The sequence below is a fragment of the Rhipicephalus microplus genome, chromosome 1 (assembly GCF_043290135.1).
Source record: "Rhipicephalus microplus isolate Deutch F79 chromosome 1, USDA_Rmic, whole genome shotgun sequence".
Taxonomy (NCBI): domain Eukaryota; kingdom Metazoa; phylum Arthropoda; class Arachnida; order Ixodida; family Ixodidae; genus Rhipicephalus; species Rhipicephalus microplus.
Window position 1 is genome coordinate 243,788,838 of NC_134700.1, and position 16,266 is coordinate 243,805,103.

The 16,266-nt window shown below is 43.8% G+C and overlaps 1 protein-coding gene across 4 annotated transcripts in view; it reads left to right on the forward strand.

Moving 5' to 3' along the window:
* The window catches only part of LOC119185037 (uncharacterized), a 147,711-nt gene that overhangs the window by 99,082 nt on the left and 32,363 nt on the right, over positions 1-16,266 (forward strand). For 3 of the 4 annotated variants that reach the window (XM_075891913.1, XM_075891907.1, XM_037434166.2), the window contains exons 13-14: positions 5,253-5,922; positions 9,566-9,754. In XM_075891913.1, coding sequence (XP_075748028.1) covers positions 5,253-5,922; positions 9,566-9,754 — 859 coding nt within the window. The other variant, XM_075891926.1, reaches the window with a different exon arrangement.

Here is a 16,266-nt window from a genome sequence, read left to right on the forward strand (position 1 = left end):
GCTATTCGCCCTCAATTTAAAGGGCAGGACGCCCGTTTTCGGTTTTTTAAAGTTGAATAACGATAAAAGTTGATGGTATTCGGCTATGAAATTTTGTAAATAGGTGCGCAATGATGTCGGGAACGCGAAAAGAAGGTCCGCGAAAACTCGATTTTTTGGCTGATTTTCGGTCCCGAAGTGCCGCGTCCCCCCTTAAGCATAAGGCTTGTCCAGAATTTCTGGCTAGTTTGTCAGGCATGGGTGCATACCTTGTGAAAAAAACTCAAGCTTGCCAATTAAACCACCCTTCACTTCTTTTTTTTTCTCCTGCTCATCCTCATGAGTAAGGTGAGGTTTGTGCAATTTAAATAAAGGTTTTAATTCGCTAATTAAGTGTACTTTGCTTAAATTGAACTTCTGATAAATGGAACAGTTTTATGGATACCCTTCGAGTTCCCTTTAAGAGGAGTCGACTGTATGTTCGTGACCGAAGAATCTCGATTTATATTCACGATCAAACCAACTTAAAACACCGACCTTATGGTGTTCAACTTCCGTGCTCGCTGTTCTTCAAGCGGTTCCTGCTGTGTTCGCACATGTACCGTATTTACGCGCATAATTTTGTCCTTTGCGTAATTTGTGCGCCCCTAATATTTCGAGAGCTTTTCGGGAAAAAAATATTTACTCACATATTTCGTGCTCCATGGACCCTCCCGAACCATCTCGATGCGTGCGCACCTTTGGACGTTTCGATGCTTCGGGCGGGTGCGGGCCTCGCCGAGCAGATGAGCGCAGTCAAACAAATGGCGAGTGCAAGTGGCTTCTTCCGAGGACTTCCCCCGAACTGGAGTCCCTAGAATACCGCGCCTGAACTCAAACCTGTTGATGGGTCGCCGGAACTGTTCGAGCGTTTGCCTTCCCCTATCTCCCAATCTGTACCGCCGCGATAATGGCGAGACTGCACGTTCGCGTCACAGCACGGGCAACTTTCTGCATCGGAGGTGTGCGAGGGCCTGTCGTGAACTGTTCCCCTCGTTCTCTGCGTCCACTCTGCAATGCACGCTTAGTCGATCTCGGAAATTTAGGTTTTGCCATTCCTCGCCCGCACGTTTTGATGGTTTCCTTGCAATGTGGTACAGTAATTATATATACGGGGAAATTGAAACTCAGTATTGTAAATTTCGCCGAAGAAAACGGTAGGCGTGCCGGCGCAAATCACTTCAAGGGGACGTAGTTGACGATAGGGCCGATCGATACGGGAGAAAGCAGAAGAGTACGTGCTTGCTAATGCAAGTTTTCTGCCATTGAAGAAGGCCTTTTAAATTATGCGCAGATGCTTTGTTCTTCTGGTATCGCCGTGTCATGGGACCTAGTTTCTACCAGCATTGTCGAACGAGCTTCAAGAAAAATGGGGCTTTCAAACGCTTTCGACGGAACTGAGGATCGATGTGCTCCGGGAGGGCGGCGGGAGCGGCCGCGGTGATGATTTTTAATCAGACTTCGCAATCCGTAATTCGCGTTAGATTGCGCGTGACTGGATCTGACTGGTTAAAGTATGCGCTAATTCTTTCAAAATGAACAAGTACACTTGGTTTGTGCTGCAATTTATTTCTTTCTTTAAAAATGTATACTCAGTGCAATAGGACTGTGGCACAATAATTAGTATGCACTTGTGAAATCCCCGCGTAATTTGCACACCCTCTTCTTGGGGGCTCCAAATTCGCGAAAAAAAGTGTGCAAAGTATGTGAGTAAATACGGTATGCCATAGAATCTGAAATAAAGACCCCCTCCTTCTTTCCGACTACCTAATAGAGGAAGAAGTTATTTGTGCAATAGCCACGTATTGTCCCCGCGAAATGTTATTTCGAAATTCCGCTTAATTCGAAAGATTTTCGCGGTCCCCTATTTTGCAATGTAAGTTTTAGAGGATAATTTGAAACGGCGGCTGGCACCAGTCCGGTTAATTAGAAAACTTTGAATGCAATGTGCCAGTTTCACATCCCGATTTCGCCGCAAACCCGCCGAAATGATGGTCCTTAATAGCCACAAGGCAATGCAACGTAGGGATACTGATGAGTGGTAGCTGAAGCACCCCGGCCTTGCTACTTTTAGTGCAAAAAAAAAAAAAAGAAAACAGTCAAGTGGTCAACCAAAACGTTTGCCTGCGGAAAACTGGACGTGCTTCACTGCAATAGAGCGCTGACGCGCGGGCAGCATATTGCATATTTCTAGCAACGTCAGCGGGTCATGGTTCACTTATTCCGTCTGAGATCGTGAAGACATTATTAATAATGTACACTTTGGTGGAATTCGCGATGTATGCAAACCTCCGATTGCAGGTTGCTGCAATTTGTGCATTTGCACTGCTGGTAGAGTTCGTGCCAGCAACACCTACTTCGAAAACTAGGCTTGAAAGTTTCAAAAATCAAAAATCATTTTTGCCAGCTAGAACTCATCACGAGTTTCGTCATACTGGCCATTATTAAATTCCCAATTATATCAGAAAGAATGTGCCAGTGGTCGCATGACGTGCTGACACAGCAAGGTGCAGGTGATATGCTGCCCACAAATCACTACTGTATTGCAGTGAAGATGTCTCGTTTTTCGCAGGCGCACATTTTAGTTGATCACGACAGCGTTTTATTTTTTAGGGGCGAAGCTCCTTAGGGCGTGGGCTGTGCGTCCCCTGTAGCCTGTATGTAGCCACCTCTAGTTTAGTTCTTGCAGTGTTCACTAGATGGCGGTACCGTCTCCTGTATGTAGCCACCTCTCGTTTAGTTCTTGTAGTGTTTACTAGATGGTGGTACTTGTAGCTGATGATGAAAAGATGCAAGATGTTATAAACTAGAAAGCGGTACTTGTAGTTGATGAAAGACGCGAGATCTTATAAAATAGGAATGATGTCACATATGGCGCGTGTCATTGGTTGAAGGCAATCGTTCGATTTAGTGCGGCGACGTCGCTAGGGGAAGCGATGTAATAAAATCGAGTGGGCAAAATGTACAGAGGATTCATGGTTTACCAGGTTTACCTCCGGAGCTTCGCCCACTCATCATCATTCACTTCGTGGATATGGCGGAATTTTTTTTTTTTTCTGTGGCAGCAGCGAGGCCCAGCGTTCCTCCGTGTTTGCCGCAAAATTAAGACCAGGTATTGCTGGAAAACGTAACTCTTGAAGCCGCTAGCTAGCCGGCACAACAAACGATGAGCACTGATTACTTTGAACAGTTCTAAGCTCCTTGCATCCCACTTTTTAAATGTTTTGTTTATTCGAAAACCCACCTAATTAGAAAATTTCTCGCGGATCAGAGAAATAGAAACAAAGGTTGAAGAGAGCTTTTGCGTGCACCTGTCATTTCTGAACTGAGCATAGTGCCGATCTTGTGGATGAAACAAGTCTGTGTTTGTACATCCTTTTTCTTCATTCAGGTAACTGTTAAATTTGATTAAAATTAGTGCTACCTTATTTACAGCATTTTCAGGGCATCCTTGTTGCCCGAACAGCGTAAGATGAAGAATTGGGCAGCCATCGCAGAACGAAGATGAAAAAAAAAAAAAAGAACCAGCACCAAGCATCTGAAAGGCTGCAACATGCGACTGGTTTTGTTTTCGCAACCAACAAAACATGGTGGATTCAGCTTATGGGATTTTCAACATACTTTTCTGTACATTATGAATATCCCCTATTTTAAAGTAAGGAACAGCCACAAGTCACGAGGAGCAATATTCAGGGAGTACAAATGGCTGAGGGATGCTCGGAAGGCTAATCTTTAAACTTGTGCGAATATTCGAATGCTTCAAGTATTTGAATGAATATTAGAGTACTTAAATTCGATTCAATTCGAATTAAAATGATCGAATATTTCGAAGTATTCAACATGAACGAATAGGTGCATACTAGACTGCATGTAATTGCTTATAAAGGTGGTTTCACTGCAGTATAGTGGTGCTAAACCATGAAGGCGCCTATTCAGGGAAAATTGGCTTTGACACGAAGCCCCACTTTAAATTTAAAGGGGCCCTGCAACACTTTTTGAGCAAGGTCAGCAAACACTGTTGAGGCTACCGAGAACACGGGAGCTAAATATTATAGCGCAGTACGGGACCTGGAATTCACAATAAACTCTCAGTCAGATAAAAATTGCTCTCTTCTCGGCTAATGACGCCACATTGTAAAAAATCGCTCGTCCCAGCCATTGTACCAGCCATTGGATGATTTGAGCATGGGGTGCTCAGTGTTTACTGGGGCCACTGCAGGAGGCCGTGACATGCCCACACTTACATGTGCAATCGCACTGAAAAGCCGCATATTCAAAGAAAGAAAAAACAGAGAGAAAGAGTGCCCAAGGTCATGACACTCGTGTGACATATTTTCTTTTTCTAGGTCATCTCACTTGGCTTTGCATCAAGCGCTTTCGTCCGAGAAGAGAGAATGCAATTGCAGCATGTGGCAAATCTTACTGACTCCACTCATACTGGACAAATTCTAATAATTTTTGCAGCGGGTAATTCATCAGGCAATAAGCTTCCTTAGTGAATCCATTTCTTGAAAAATTGTTCCAGGGTTCCTTTAAATGAACATATTATCCTCAAATCGAATGATCACTTTTTAAGCTTAAAAGCTTGTTTTACCAGCTCATACACTCTAGCTGTAATGAATAATGTTACGTATTTTACAGGTTATCACTTGCATCCTACTGAAAGTCAAATCCTGCTACTTCTTAAAGCTTTCTTCAAATGAAAAAATAAAAAAAAGCTCTTGCATAGAGGCCTTGTTTAAAAAAAAAAAAAAGATATTGTGTAGGTTAGTTACGTCAAATTAAATACGCCCATTTTCTTTTGTACATCATGTATTCTATTCGATTCGGACTGAATATTCACTATTCACACAAGCCTACTAATCTTGGCTGCCCTATATAATCGCTGCCCAACAGCCAGTTTGTGGCTTGGCATGTTATAAGCAAATGAAAGGAGTAAGCTCCTACAGAGTCTGAAATCGACCTTCTATCGCTGCTTCCAACAATGGCAGGAGTGATTTAGCAGGCATTTGTGCATACAGGTGTCTTACTTCAAGGGTGAATAGGCAGGCAATGCTCATAGGTCGTAACATCAGCAGGTTGAACAATCATTGTGGGAACTTTTTGACTGCCTCTTAAGTAAACCGCTTGCAATGCAAGGTTACAATGTTGCTAACGAAGGCCACTAGCTATTTGCAAATGTGACCTGTTTATCTGTGTAACTGGGTTACTTTTTTTGCCACGTATGGGACCAGGCGAAAGACAACAAGAAAGTGCATCGGGGGCCAGCGAGCAAAAAGGCTCGGGTTACTAAGCAACTGATGCGCGAGCTCTTCTCGTCTAGCTCCGAGGACGAGGAAGCCACAGAGGAAAACACGTACTCTGCATATGTTTTAAGTGCTGAGCATGCAGCCTTATGCGAAGCAGTGACTGGCAGACTGCACCCATCAAAAGCAATGGAAACAGTGAAAAAGTTGGGATGGCTTGCAGCACAACCGGAAGTGCGACCAGGAGTGGTGGCCTCGTTTGTGCGCAACGTGGAACGTGATTCTCTCATACGTAATGCTCTCCTCTACATTGCCCGCACGAAGGCCAACCCACTGTTGGCATTTTGTCGTGGGGAGCAGAGCCCGCCCTTGATCACTAAACTGGAAGCTTTGCTGCTCGATGGACTGTCACTGAAGAATAATGGATGGGCTGCTCTATTGTCATCCTTGCGGGCACGATTCAAGAGCCAACACGAGTCATGGAAGATGCTCACAAAGGCGTCGTACGTGCGTCTCACGTGCGCCCTGTGCAGGGAGCTCAAACAGGAAAATGTGGCACTGGCCACAGTCTGGAACGTGCTGTCTTCCTGCCATGCTCCTTTTCTGGTGGCCTCAGCTGTTGGTGCCTGGCCTGGTCTGCTTTCTGCTTTACCACACGGTGAGTGCATTTTCGCTGTCAAAACAGGAGGCTAAGTGAATATTTAACTAGCGGTTGCAGAACGTTGTGCATGTTATCATCATTAGTAATGAATATTTGTGTTGTTCATGTTGAATGCCACATTGTAAAAGATTGAATAACGACAACTTCGTATGTGTATCCATTTGTTTTTTCACTATTACTCTTTAGTTATTGAGAGAAAGTTATAGCTAGTGAGAATCAACATGAACATTAACTGTTCATCGCTGTATTGGCTATTGTGAACAAAGTAGAAGTGCATTGGCAAATGGCATTTTGCGTGTGGACCAGTTGGGGCTGTTAATAATTCCCTCACTTCAGCAAGATGTTGCCAAATGAAGAGAAAGGCCTTGCAGCCATAAATGAAAGTCAATGAATATGCCCTTTCTCTTTAAATGTTACACTTAGCTGCAATCATATTCTACTGCTCTTTTAGAGTGCCATCTGGCTACTATATGAATGTGTACAGTAGCACACATTATTAACAGTGAGTGAATGGTTCTTTTAGAGACTCCCACAGTGGTTTTGGTAGCTGGTTTCACTTGTCATGATAATGCCCATTGCAAAGGGGTGCCGGGCAATAAAAGCATTAAAAATATTTTATCTGTTTCCTGGCTATAATAGGTGGAGAGCATGAACACTGCATGCCAGGGAAACGAAAAATGTCACCATTGTGGTGCCTCAAAATCGTAATAATGCTCTTTAATAAACTATGTTGGCGGTTTGTCTGTAGAGCTCTCTCTGTGCTGTGCTGAATGCCCACTTGGGCACTCGCTCATTTTAGTGTTTCTACCTATTATTGGGAAAGCTTAAAGGCAGCTGGAAAGGAAAAGCATAGAAGCCTCCGGTATCTCGAAACTTGTACTAGAAAAGTGTGTGAGTTCACCATTAATCTATGTGAGTAGTTGCTGCGCATGCTTCTCCTTTGTTGTCGCAGGGGATGCCAGTCTCAGAAATGAGTCACTGGCTTCTCCTGCATTCTTCTCGCCAGTTCAGTTCTTAATTTTTTTTGTGTGTGTTTCTGTACTGTTTTCGAGAATTATACCACACGAGGTATGCCAGAATATTTTTGAACGTGGTCAACAACTGTGCATTCACTCTAAAAAAATATCGAGTAAAAAAGGTGTCTTTTTGTCCCACAACAATAATCATCATCAGGCTTGCGTGCGCTTCCTTTCTTGAAAACTCGGCGCTGGCCACTTTCCTATCGAGAATGCAATGTAACCCTGATAATGGGCATGTTGATCGTGACCGGAATGTACCTGGCGCGGGGCGATAGTGCAAGGATGGAACGCAATATAGATGACGATTATTGTTGTGGGACAAAAAGACACCCTTTTACTCGCTCTTTTTTTTAGTGTGCTACACCCAGATTCGTTTGACGCGTTTCAGTATGTGAAGAGCTCATCTCATATTTTTGTGTGCATTGTTTTTGTGTCTTCAGTGTCACCCTTTATGACCTGGTGTGCAACAATTTGCAACTGTCAGTGGGAATCATTGAGCAAGAAGGTGGTGTCATTCAAAGGACCTAGGTTGCCCTAAATATCCTCGAGCAAAACCAGTGAGCACATTCTAGGTCGGGAAGTCCCATGACGTTTCTGTCATTCACTATAACACAGTCGAACCTTTTTATAAGAGACAGTGATATAAGAGACACTAGTATGCCTACAATAAAATACGAGTTGTAAGAAAATGTATACGAGGTCCCTGGCTTATATGAGACATCTGGTGTAAAAGACCAGGATTGCTGCCCAGAGCATGCCTCTTACAAAGGGGTTTAACTGTATAGTAGCATGCAAGTCAACTTACCTGCGTGTAGGATATTTGTTAGTTGACAAAAAAAGATTGTAAACTTTCTAAACGGAGCAAGTTTGGCACATAGTATGTGCAGCTTTCTTTGGGGTTATGAAGAGCTGCATAATTTGCCATTCCTGCAGTGTAAGTGTAAGCTTTCTGTGTCTACTGTGGACACTTCATATTTGTAATGAGCAATTATATGATACAAGCATTCAGTAATGAAGGAAGGAAGGAATTCTTGAGAGCTCCTTTTTTGTTCAGCACAACCTTCATGGAAACCAGCAGACAATGAAGTTAAGAAAGTTAAGGGGGACATTAATTGGACTGTTCGTAAATGTACTACAGTAACTGCAATACAGGTGTAAAGAAAGCCAAGTGGACGTAAATGCAACTTGCCACCAGCAGGGACCGAGTGTTTAACCTTTGGATTATGGGCTCGATGCTCTTACCATTGAGCTGTGGCCCAGGTCATCCTTTTGTCCACTTTCATGGGGTATTGATGTGCATGCAGACACTGGGTGTGTGTTAGTGCTGCACGAAGCCATGACGGCGAGTGTGAAAAAAATTTTTTTTTTGCCTGTCTGGACCACACAGCATGTAAACCTTACCGAGCGGACAGCTGACCACTGATTCTTTGCATGCTACCTGAAGGTATCAAGTCTAGCAGAACGAGTCTCCCTCAGTAAGAATTAAAGAACAAAGGGAATTTGCTTCATTTAATGAAATTGTTAGTAGAGGTGTGTGAACATTTGAGTTTTTAATTCAAATTGAATAATGCATAATTGAAAAATTTGGTTTGACTTTTGAACAAATAATATTCAAATGCTAATATTCAAATTCAAATAGCTAATATTCAAATTTTAGATATTCATATGGATGAATATCTAAAAGGTGACAAAGGTTAGTGGTGCAGCTTGATTAGAGTGAATTACATTGTTACAGGTGGGCTCTCGTTGAAACTTTCAGCGATATTCCGGTTGAAACGCAAGCGCATATTCATCTTAAAGGTATTTATTCCAGTTTTGCACATCATGGCTCAAGCAAAGGAGGCCAGAGAACAGAATGGGAGGCTAGGATCATAAACTAGACAGCACATTGAGCTCAGACCTTACAGGCAAGAGGTTAAAAAATTACTTTAATGAGCTCCTGATTTTAAGAACAGTCCTTTGAAATACTGAAAAGAGCAATAAGCTGCATTTTTTCTAGGTATCACCAAAACTGCCTTGCAACACCTTTTTTTTACCTGTTACTAAGGTGCCCAGTGAGTGCAGGAGACACCGTGACATAACGGCAAAAGAGACTGAAGCCAGGTCACGTGGGACAGCCTGCGTTTCTGCGTGACAATTTGTAGCCTTTTTTTCTGGCAGTCACTCACTGCGTTGAGTGCTCAAGGGCATGAGCAGATTTTATTTCTTTGTTCTTTTTTTTCTTCAAATTTTAGTAAAATATTTTGTATTCAATATGATATTTTTGGCCACCATTTGGCACTTATTCGAATTTGATATGAGCGGGAATTTCGCTATTCACACAATCCTAATTATTAAAGACTGTGAATAATTTTGTGGGCATAAGCGGAAGCATGAGTTGTGCAGTGACAAACAGAACATATTTCTTGCATTTCTTGTTATCCCATCATTGAGTTTGATGGCTCTTTTCTTTGCCTGGTGGCTTTTTCCTTGCTGCAAATTATGTTGTAGTTCCCCGAGCTGACATAGGTTGTGTGTTTTGAACCATCACGCTTTGCCTTCTACGGAGACGGTCAAGCTTCAGACGTAATCGGCGATACTTTGTTCGAGGTGTCCACTGACTGCTTGGATGTCCATCGCAGGACCAGTGCAGAAGGCTCTTGGCTACATCCTCCTTCGCAGCACGGCACACACTTTAAATGTTTCATTGCAAGCACAGGCCTTCAAGACACTTCGTGAGCTGGGCCCTCTGCAGGAATTTGAAGGAGATGAGCGGGAACTTTTTGATGAGCTACTGGTCCCACTTTTGTCTCCACATCAATCATGCACAGGTGAGCTGTGAATTGGGACTCATGGTTTCTTTATGCACTGACATATACTTTCGTACAATACAGTCGACGTCTGATTTTCTGGACCCTCAAGGAACCGCGAAAACGTCCAGGAAATCGGGCAGTCTGGAAAAGGAATGCAAGCGAAAACACACATTTAATCGGTATTTTTTGCTGACTGTGAGGGTCGGGGCAAAAGTACAGGGTTCTCATTGCAATTCGACAAAGGCATCGTTTAAGTGGCTTTGAAATGAGCCAAAAGAAAATAGAAAAAAAGCCTTGTATCGGCATGTTTGACTGCAAATTTAGTCGAAAGACGATAGTCTCCTGTCTGGAGAGAGTGCATAGAATAAAGCATCTATTTGATGTTTTGCGCGAGAAAATCAGTGAATGGGATTCTGGGAGCGCTGCGTGAGACATGAGCGCCATCCGTCGGTAATCTCAGAAGACAAAATTCGGAGGCCATATTTTGTAGATTTTAAAGTAGGTAGTAGCACCGTATCGTCCTAGCAATGCGTAGGATACTCTCCTTTTCTTGCATAACGTCGCATTGTCAGCGCAGCGTAATAAACGCTACAGTTCTTAGCATTACCCATGTGTGCCTTTTTTAGTATAAAAACCACAGAATATTGGCGCGTTGACATTGTGCCTCAGATATGTGCAGTATTCTCTTTTGAATCGACAATGATACACATTTGGACGCAGAAACTTCAGTGTTGATGGGTGGGCACTGTGGATGTAGTCGTACTTGAACCGTTTCACTTGACACATGGACAGACAAGACCAAAATTTTTGCGATAAGGGGGCAGACTGGTATTATACATTTTGTTTATTTCTTCAGTGATCTTGATCAAACTGCACAGGATTATGTAGTTTATTCTGCTGATTTCAAATATGTAAGTAGTTTTCCTGAAACTCATCTTGTTCCTGAGATAACCTAAGTTCACCCCCTATCGTTTAAGGCCGCCATAGAAAAAAAGTGCTCAATTAAAAGTGATATTCAAGATATGCCAACATAGATTAATGACTATATATTATAAGTATGCAAGACTTTTTTGTTTATAGGCCTTTCTTGGTTATTTCACAGCAAAATGAACTATCCATTTTCAGAAGCAGTTGGAATTGTGTTACAATTTTGATGAATAATTAATTAAAAAGGCTTGTGCTCTAAATTCTGATCCCATACTTGCATTCTACACACATACAGGTTTCCATTGCAAAAAGAATTATTGTTTTACCTGCCCCAGCTGCAGAGATATTGAGGCCTCAAAATTGAACACTCATAAATTTACACTTTTGAGAAAAAAAAAAAAATTGAAAACACAGCTTCTTCAAAAAGTGAGAATTATGGTGCGTATGTCTTGCAATCCTTATAAAGGTGCTCATAAATTTGTAGCAGAGCTTCTAACACAGTTGCCGGCAAATTATAAAGAAGCCTCGAAGTCGGTTCCCCATTTTTTCGCAGGTTCTGCATGTTAACACCACAAAAATCTGGAGTTAAAATGACATTACAGTCGAGCCTGCCTATAATGAACCTGAGCGTGACGTGGCATCCGTTCGCTGTATACCGAAGTTTGTAGTAAATGAAACGCAGCTTTTAAAAAAAGTTGCGAGTGAAAACACAAACTTTTTTTGGGCCAAAAAGTCCATGATGCACGTGTTTCGAAGAGCAGAAGCGATAAGGGCGGCTTCGAGTTCATTTACGAAACGACAGGGTGCTCGTTCGCCGAGGCCCGTGGCATAAGCTGCATGAGGCACTGGCCCCAAAGTTTCGTCGTTCTCGCAATTGGATTCCTCCAAATCGCTCTCGCCATGTACTTTATTCACAATGCCCCAATCCGTGCACGGTTCCGCAGCGTTGGCATCATCATCGGCCGTAATTAAACCATCGCAACAGATGTCTCACCCGCTCTCCCAGGTCAGAGTCGACGACGCGTTGCCACAAATCGCCGCCGCAGTTCGGAAGCTTCAGGCATGGCATCGGGCCCAACGTCGACGAAGTCGGCCTCGCGAAAACAGCTTCGCGCGTATGTAACCGTCACTGCCGCCCATGCAATATTCACCATCTCCACAGCTGAATACCGGAACACCCGAAGCGGCAAGTTGGCTGCCAGGTGGTCAACAGCTATGAGCAAGCACTTCGCAACAGGTCACTTAACGCGCGTATTATGCTCAAGCCAAGCGGTCACAATTTTAACGTTTTGTTGAGCAGCAGGAAAAAGCGTGCAAGTCCTCCCGTCAGCCATCGTGACCACATACGCACACCAAGAGCGAGCTAGATGCGCGCATGCGACACATATACCAGAACGTGTAGAACAGCTATGGGTCCGTTTCTAGTTAGAAAACGAAACTAATTCGAGCCAGCGTGGCTGGCGTCGTGGAGCGGTGGAGATGGGCAAAGGGGTTGTGATCAAGACAGGAGAGCAGATTTGTGAGAGAAAGGCAAAGAGTTGCGATAAAGAGAGGCGAGGATGCGGCGGGAGGGCAATCTTGAAAACCAAAACACGCGGGAAGCAGGCAGGTTGGGTAACTTGGTTGAAAGGTCCGCGATACTCGCTCGTAGAAAAAATTGGAAAAAGTGCCTGCGCGTGCAGAAGTCGAAGCATGGCTGCCTGGACCGGTGGGCGTGGCGGTGTTCAAAGAATCGGCGGCCGTGGTCAAAAAATCGTTTTGTTGCACCGGTGGGTTTGTGTGGCCTCACGAACTTCGATATTTCGCGATTCGTTCCGCGCAAATTAACAGCAGCTTTCACGCTTCCGCACGCGCGCGGAAGGCATGCTGAGCTGAGCGCGAAGTGAATGAGAACAAGTCCTAAACACGAAACGAATCGCAAATTATCAGAGCCGGTGGGGTAGCGTACGCGCGTGCACTAGACGCAGACTATTGGATACAGTCAATGGTCGACGATCTAGGCAAATGGTCTGGTCAATTTAGGCCGGCGATGCACCAACAGTACCGGCGATCAAAAATAGGGTAGATGGCCAACCGGTCTTCGAAAGATCGGTGGCAGTGTGAAAACACGGGCCTCGTCTGGCGATGCGGGGTGCTCAGAGTAGCGGGGGGGGGGGGGGGGGACGAAGGACAGAGGGGTGCGTAACAAAAAGCAGTCAGGGCATGGAGAAAGTTCCTTCCTCCATGGGTTGGGGAGAGCGGCAACTAGAGGGTCGCGGTGGCAGGGTCGACGTTTAACAATGGAATGTATGGGCACCTCGCCGATGCTTGATCAGTGGTAGAAATCGGTTTCCCGGGAAGTCTGCAGACCGCTGACTTCGTTCGCTGTAACCGATCAGCGGCGCTCGGAGACGTTCGTTGTAAGTGCGATTTTGTGCCATTGAACCAATGTACATTTTCAGGGTCACGCGGATATTGTTCATTTTAAGTGAAAGTTCGTTTTAAGTGGGGCCGTTATATGTGGGCTCGACTGCACACAAAAAAAAATACCACTTCCTGTGCGAAAATTTACAGAGAGGTAAAAAAATACTTGCAGAAACCGAATATGTCAATTATAAAAAATGAAATTTTTTGTCACTTTTTGGTCCCAAAAACCAGTTTGCCCCCTTAAGGTATCCCAAGAAATACTATAATCTTCAAAAAAGAAAAAGTCCGATGTGGCCGGCACTACCGCATTTGTATACACTTAGGTGCAAAAAATAACCCGCCTATTTACATTTGCACAGCGTTCCACTTCTCCACGATGATGTCTGCCTCAATTTCATTTAACGTCATGCTGTCGCTGTACACCGATGACAGTTTCAGTGCTCGCGCCAACTATGAGCTCTTTGGCTGTGTTGGGGCTGCCTTTTCGATCTCGGTGTCGGAGTCGTTGGAATCATTCGTAACTTCACGAATGATTTCATTATCGGTCGATTCCGCACGTAGCTCGAGGTCTTTGTCAGCGTCGGTGAAGCCTTCAAGGGTTATCCCAGCTGGAATCGAAACACCGGCAACGTGCAGATCGTCGAAGGCAATGTCCGGGGGTAGAAGTTCGTTGCACAGGCTGTCCACTCCGGGCGAGACGGCCATCTCAGTTTCCACTATGAAGCTCGTGTGGCGCAAGTAGTTCGGGAGGGTCTGTTACTTCCACGAGTTCGCTAGCAGACCGATCGCTGACCATAAGTCAACAGCGTAGCTTTTCCCACTGTCGGAGCACAGGCTGCACAGACAAGGAGGTTTTGGCACAGCACAGTGTGGCCTAAGCTACCGCTGGCAATGGATTGGTGTGCTCTGGATTGCACAGTTTTCAGTTTCGAGGGTACGGCAGCCGCGGCACGGTGGGTTCGGGTGTCCAGAAATAACCAATATGGGGGTGTCGTTAGTGACATCGAGTCTGCGGTTGGCAATAAAAAGTCTGGAAAGTCAGATGGCAAAAGCTGTGAACGTCCGGAATTCCAGACTCTTTAGTACATTGACTCCATGGGGAACTTGACAGTGCCACAAATGAGTCCGAGAAAGCAAGTATGTCCGGAATTTCGGGCGTCCGAAAAATCGGACGATGACTATATGCTAGAACAAACTCTGGCCCTAGTTTCTATGGGAGCTGAAATGCATGGCTTTTCAGCCACCATGGGAATGATTGGTAGTACATGGATTTGTTAAAGCTTTGTACTTTCAGCTCTGTTTGGCTCAGTGTGGCCTGGAGCCGCTTTGTCGGAAGGCAAAGTTCAGCGAACACTCAGTAGTTCTACTTCACCACCTTTAAATTTTTTGGCTCACCAATTCAGGTCTGCTCATGAAGTTTACAACGGTCCATTCCTTTATTCAAAACAAACACCAAAATTCAATTAGCCAAATCCGTGTACTACTCATCATTCTCATGGTGGCTGAACGATTGCAGTGGCAGAGTTCTCTTTAGGTGATTGCAGGAAACTCTATGCCCTCTGATACCCACTGTCTTCACCATCATCATTTACGGCCTACTTACTTAATGTCCACTGCAGGATGAACACTTCTCCTAATGCTTTTAGTTTACCCCTGTTTTGCACCAGGCACTTCCATTCCCTGCGAACTTCCCAATTACATCATTTTACTAGACCCGCAATGCCATCCTTGGCGTTTTTTTTTTTCCCCTCCATTTGGTATACGCTCTTTCCTACATGTTACTTGGACATCCCGTGCCCATTTTTTTTTGCTTAAAAGGACACTAAAGAAGAAGAAAACACCCTTGCCTTTATTAGTAACTTACTCTCACAATTTCAAAATTTTGATGCTTGCTGTGAGGAGATTCTTAAGCGATTATAAAGCGCAAAAAAAAAAAAAATGTGGGTGGTGACGTAATTTTGAAATTCTCGCACAAATGCCGTGAGATCAAGATTTTGACTACATAGTCTGAGACTCACATAGCTCCTAAATAGGCAAAAATTAAGAATGGTGACCCCGGAAGAAGCCATAGACTTAATGCACCAAGTTTCAAGAAATTTTGTTGAGCCAACATCGCCAAAATACGGTTACGTGGCTCTGACATTGATGACGGCAGCAATCTGCGTCTTCAAGGTGAAAATAATATTTGGCTGAACTTGAAATGGAAGCTCAAATTACAGCTAGCAATGCACGCTGTACACCGATAACGGCACACAAAGCGCCGCTCATCGAAAACTTGCAAGCAGTGAAGCGCCTTGACACTCATACACGTGCCGTCGAATATTCCAGGGTTATTAGTATATAGCCACGTAAGTTCCAGAAGAAGCTAATGTCTGCGTTGTGTGCTTAGTCGCCTCAAAGGGTTCAAAGATTATCTCGATGTTTCTTAGTCGTTTTTTGCAGTTTGTGCTACATAGCACTTACAAATGCAATGGGCTGATAGCAAAAATTGGAGGAAGAAGTGTGGTATTATGACAAATGCTCTTAAAAATTGCTGATGTCATTCGTGAAGATTTCGGTGCAAAATTTTAAGTTGGAATTTTGACCTTTGTTTCCTCTTTTATTGATAAACTAATGATGGTGAAATTGACAATAGAGTTCTCAGAGAACACTAAAACCTTAACGACTCGTTATTTCACTTTGGTGTTCCCGTAACACTTTGAGGATTGAATTTTTCACTAAGTGCGACACACCAGGGTAGATTTTTTTTTATAGCTTCTTTCAAGTTCTTCAGTTGATTCTATGGCAGAAAAATACCATAATTTTTTTTAGGTTATCATAAAGTGACAAAATCATTTCTACTGTTGCATACACATGGTTTATTCATGAGTAACAGCAAGATTAAAAAAAAAAGCTTAAATGACTGTTAAAAATTATACGCTGCTACAAATATCTGTGTAGTTCATAGACATACCAGAATGAGCAGTTGAAGTGGCATCATGTAGAAACGCTGAGGGAGAAAGTTCACTTTAGATCCAGTCAGCATTGTCTCACCGTGTAAGCTTTTGAGATGTCACTTGCTCATCAACACCAAAGTCTTGACTCGTGTAACTCCTCATATGATGTGCGGATATTTACTGAATCAGACTTTGATTCGGCAGTCCAGCAGCAATTGGGAGCAATCCCCACTGACTCCTTTGCAGCAGAGCAACCAGTAT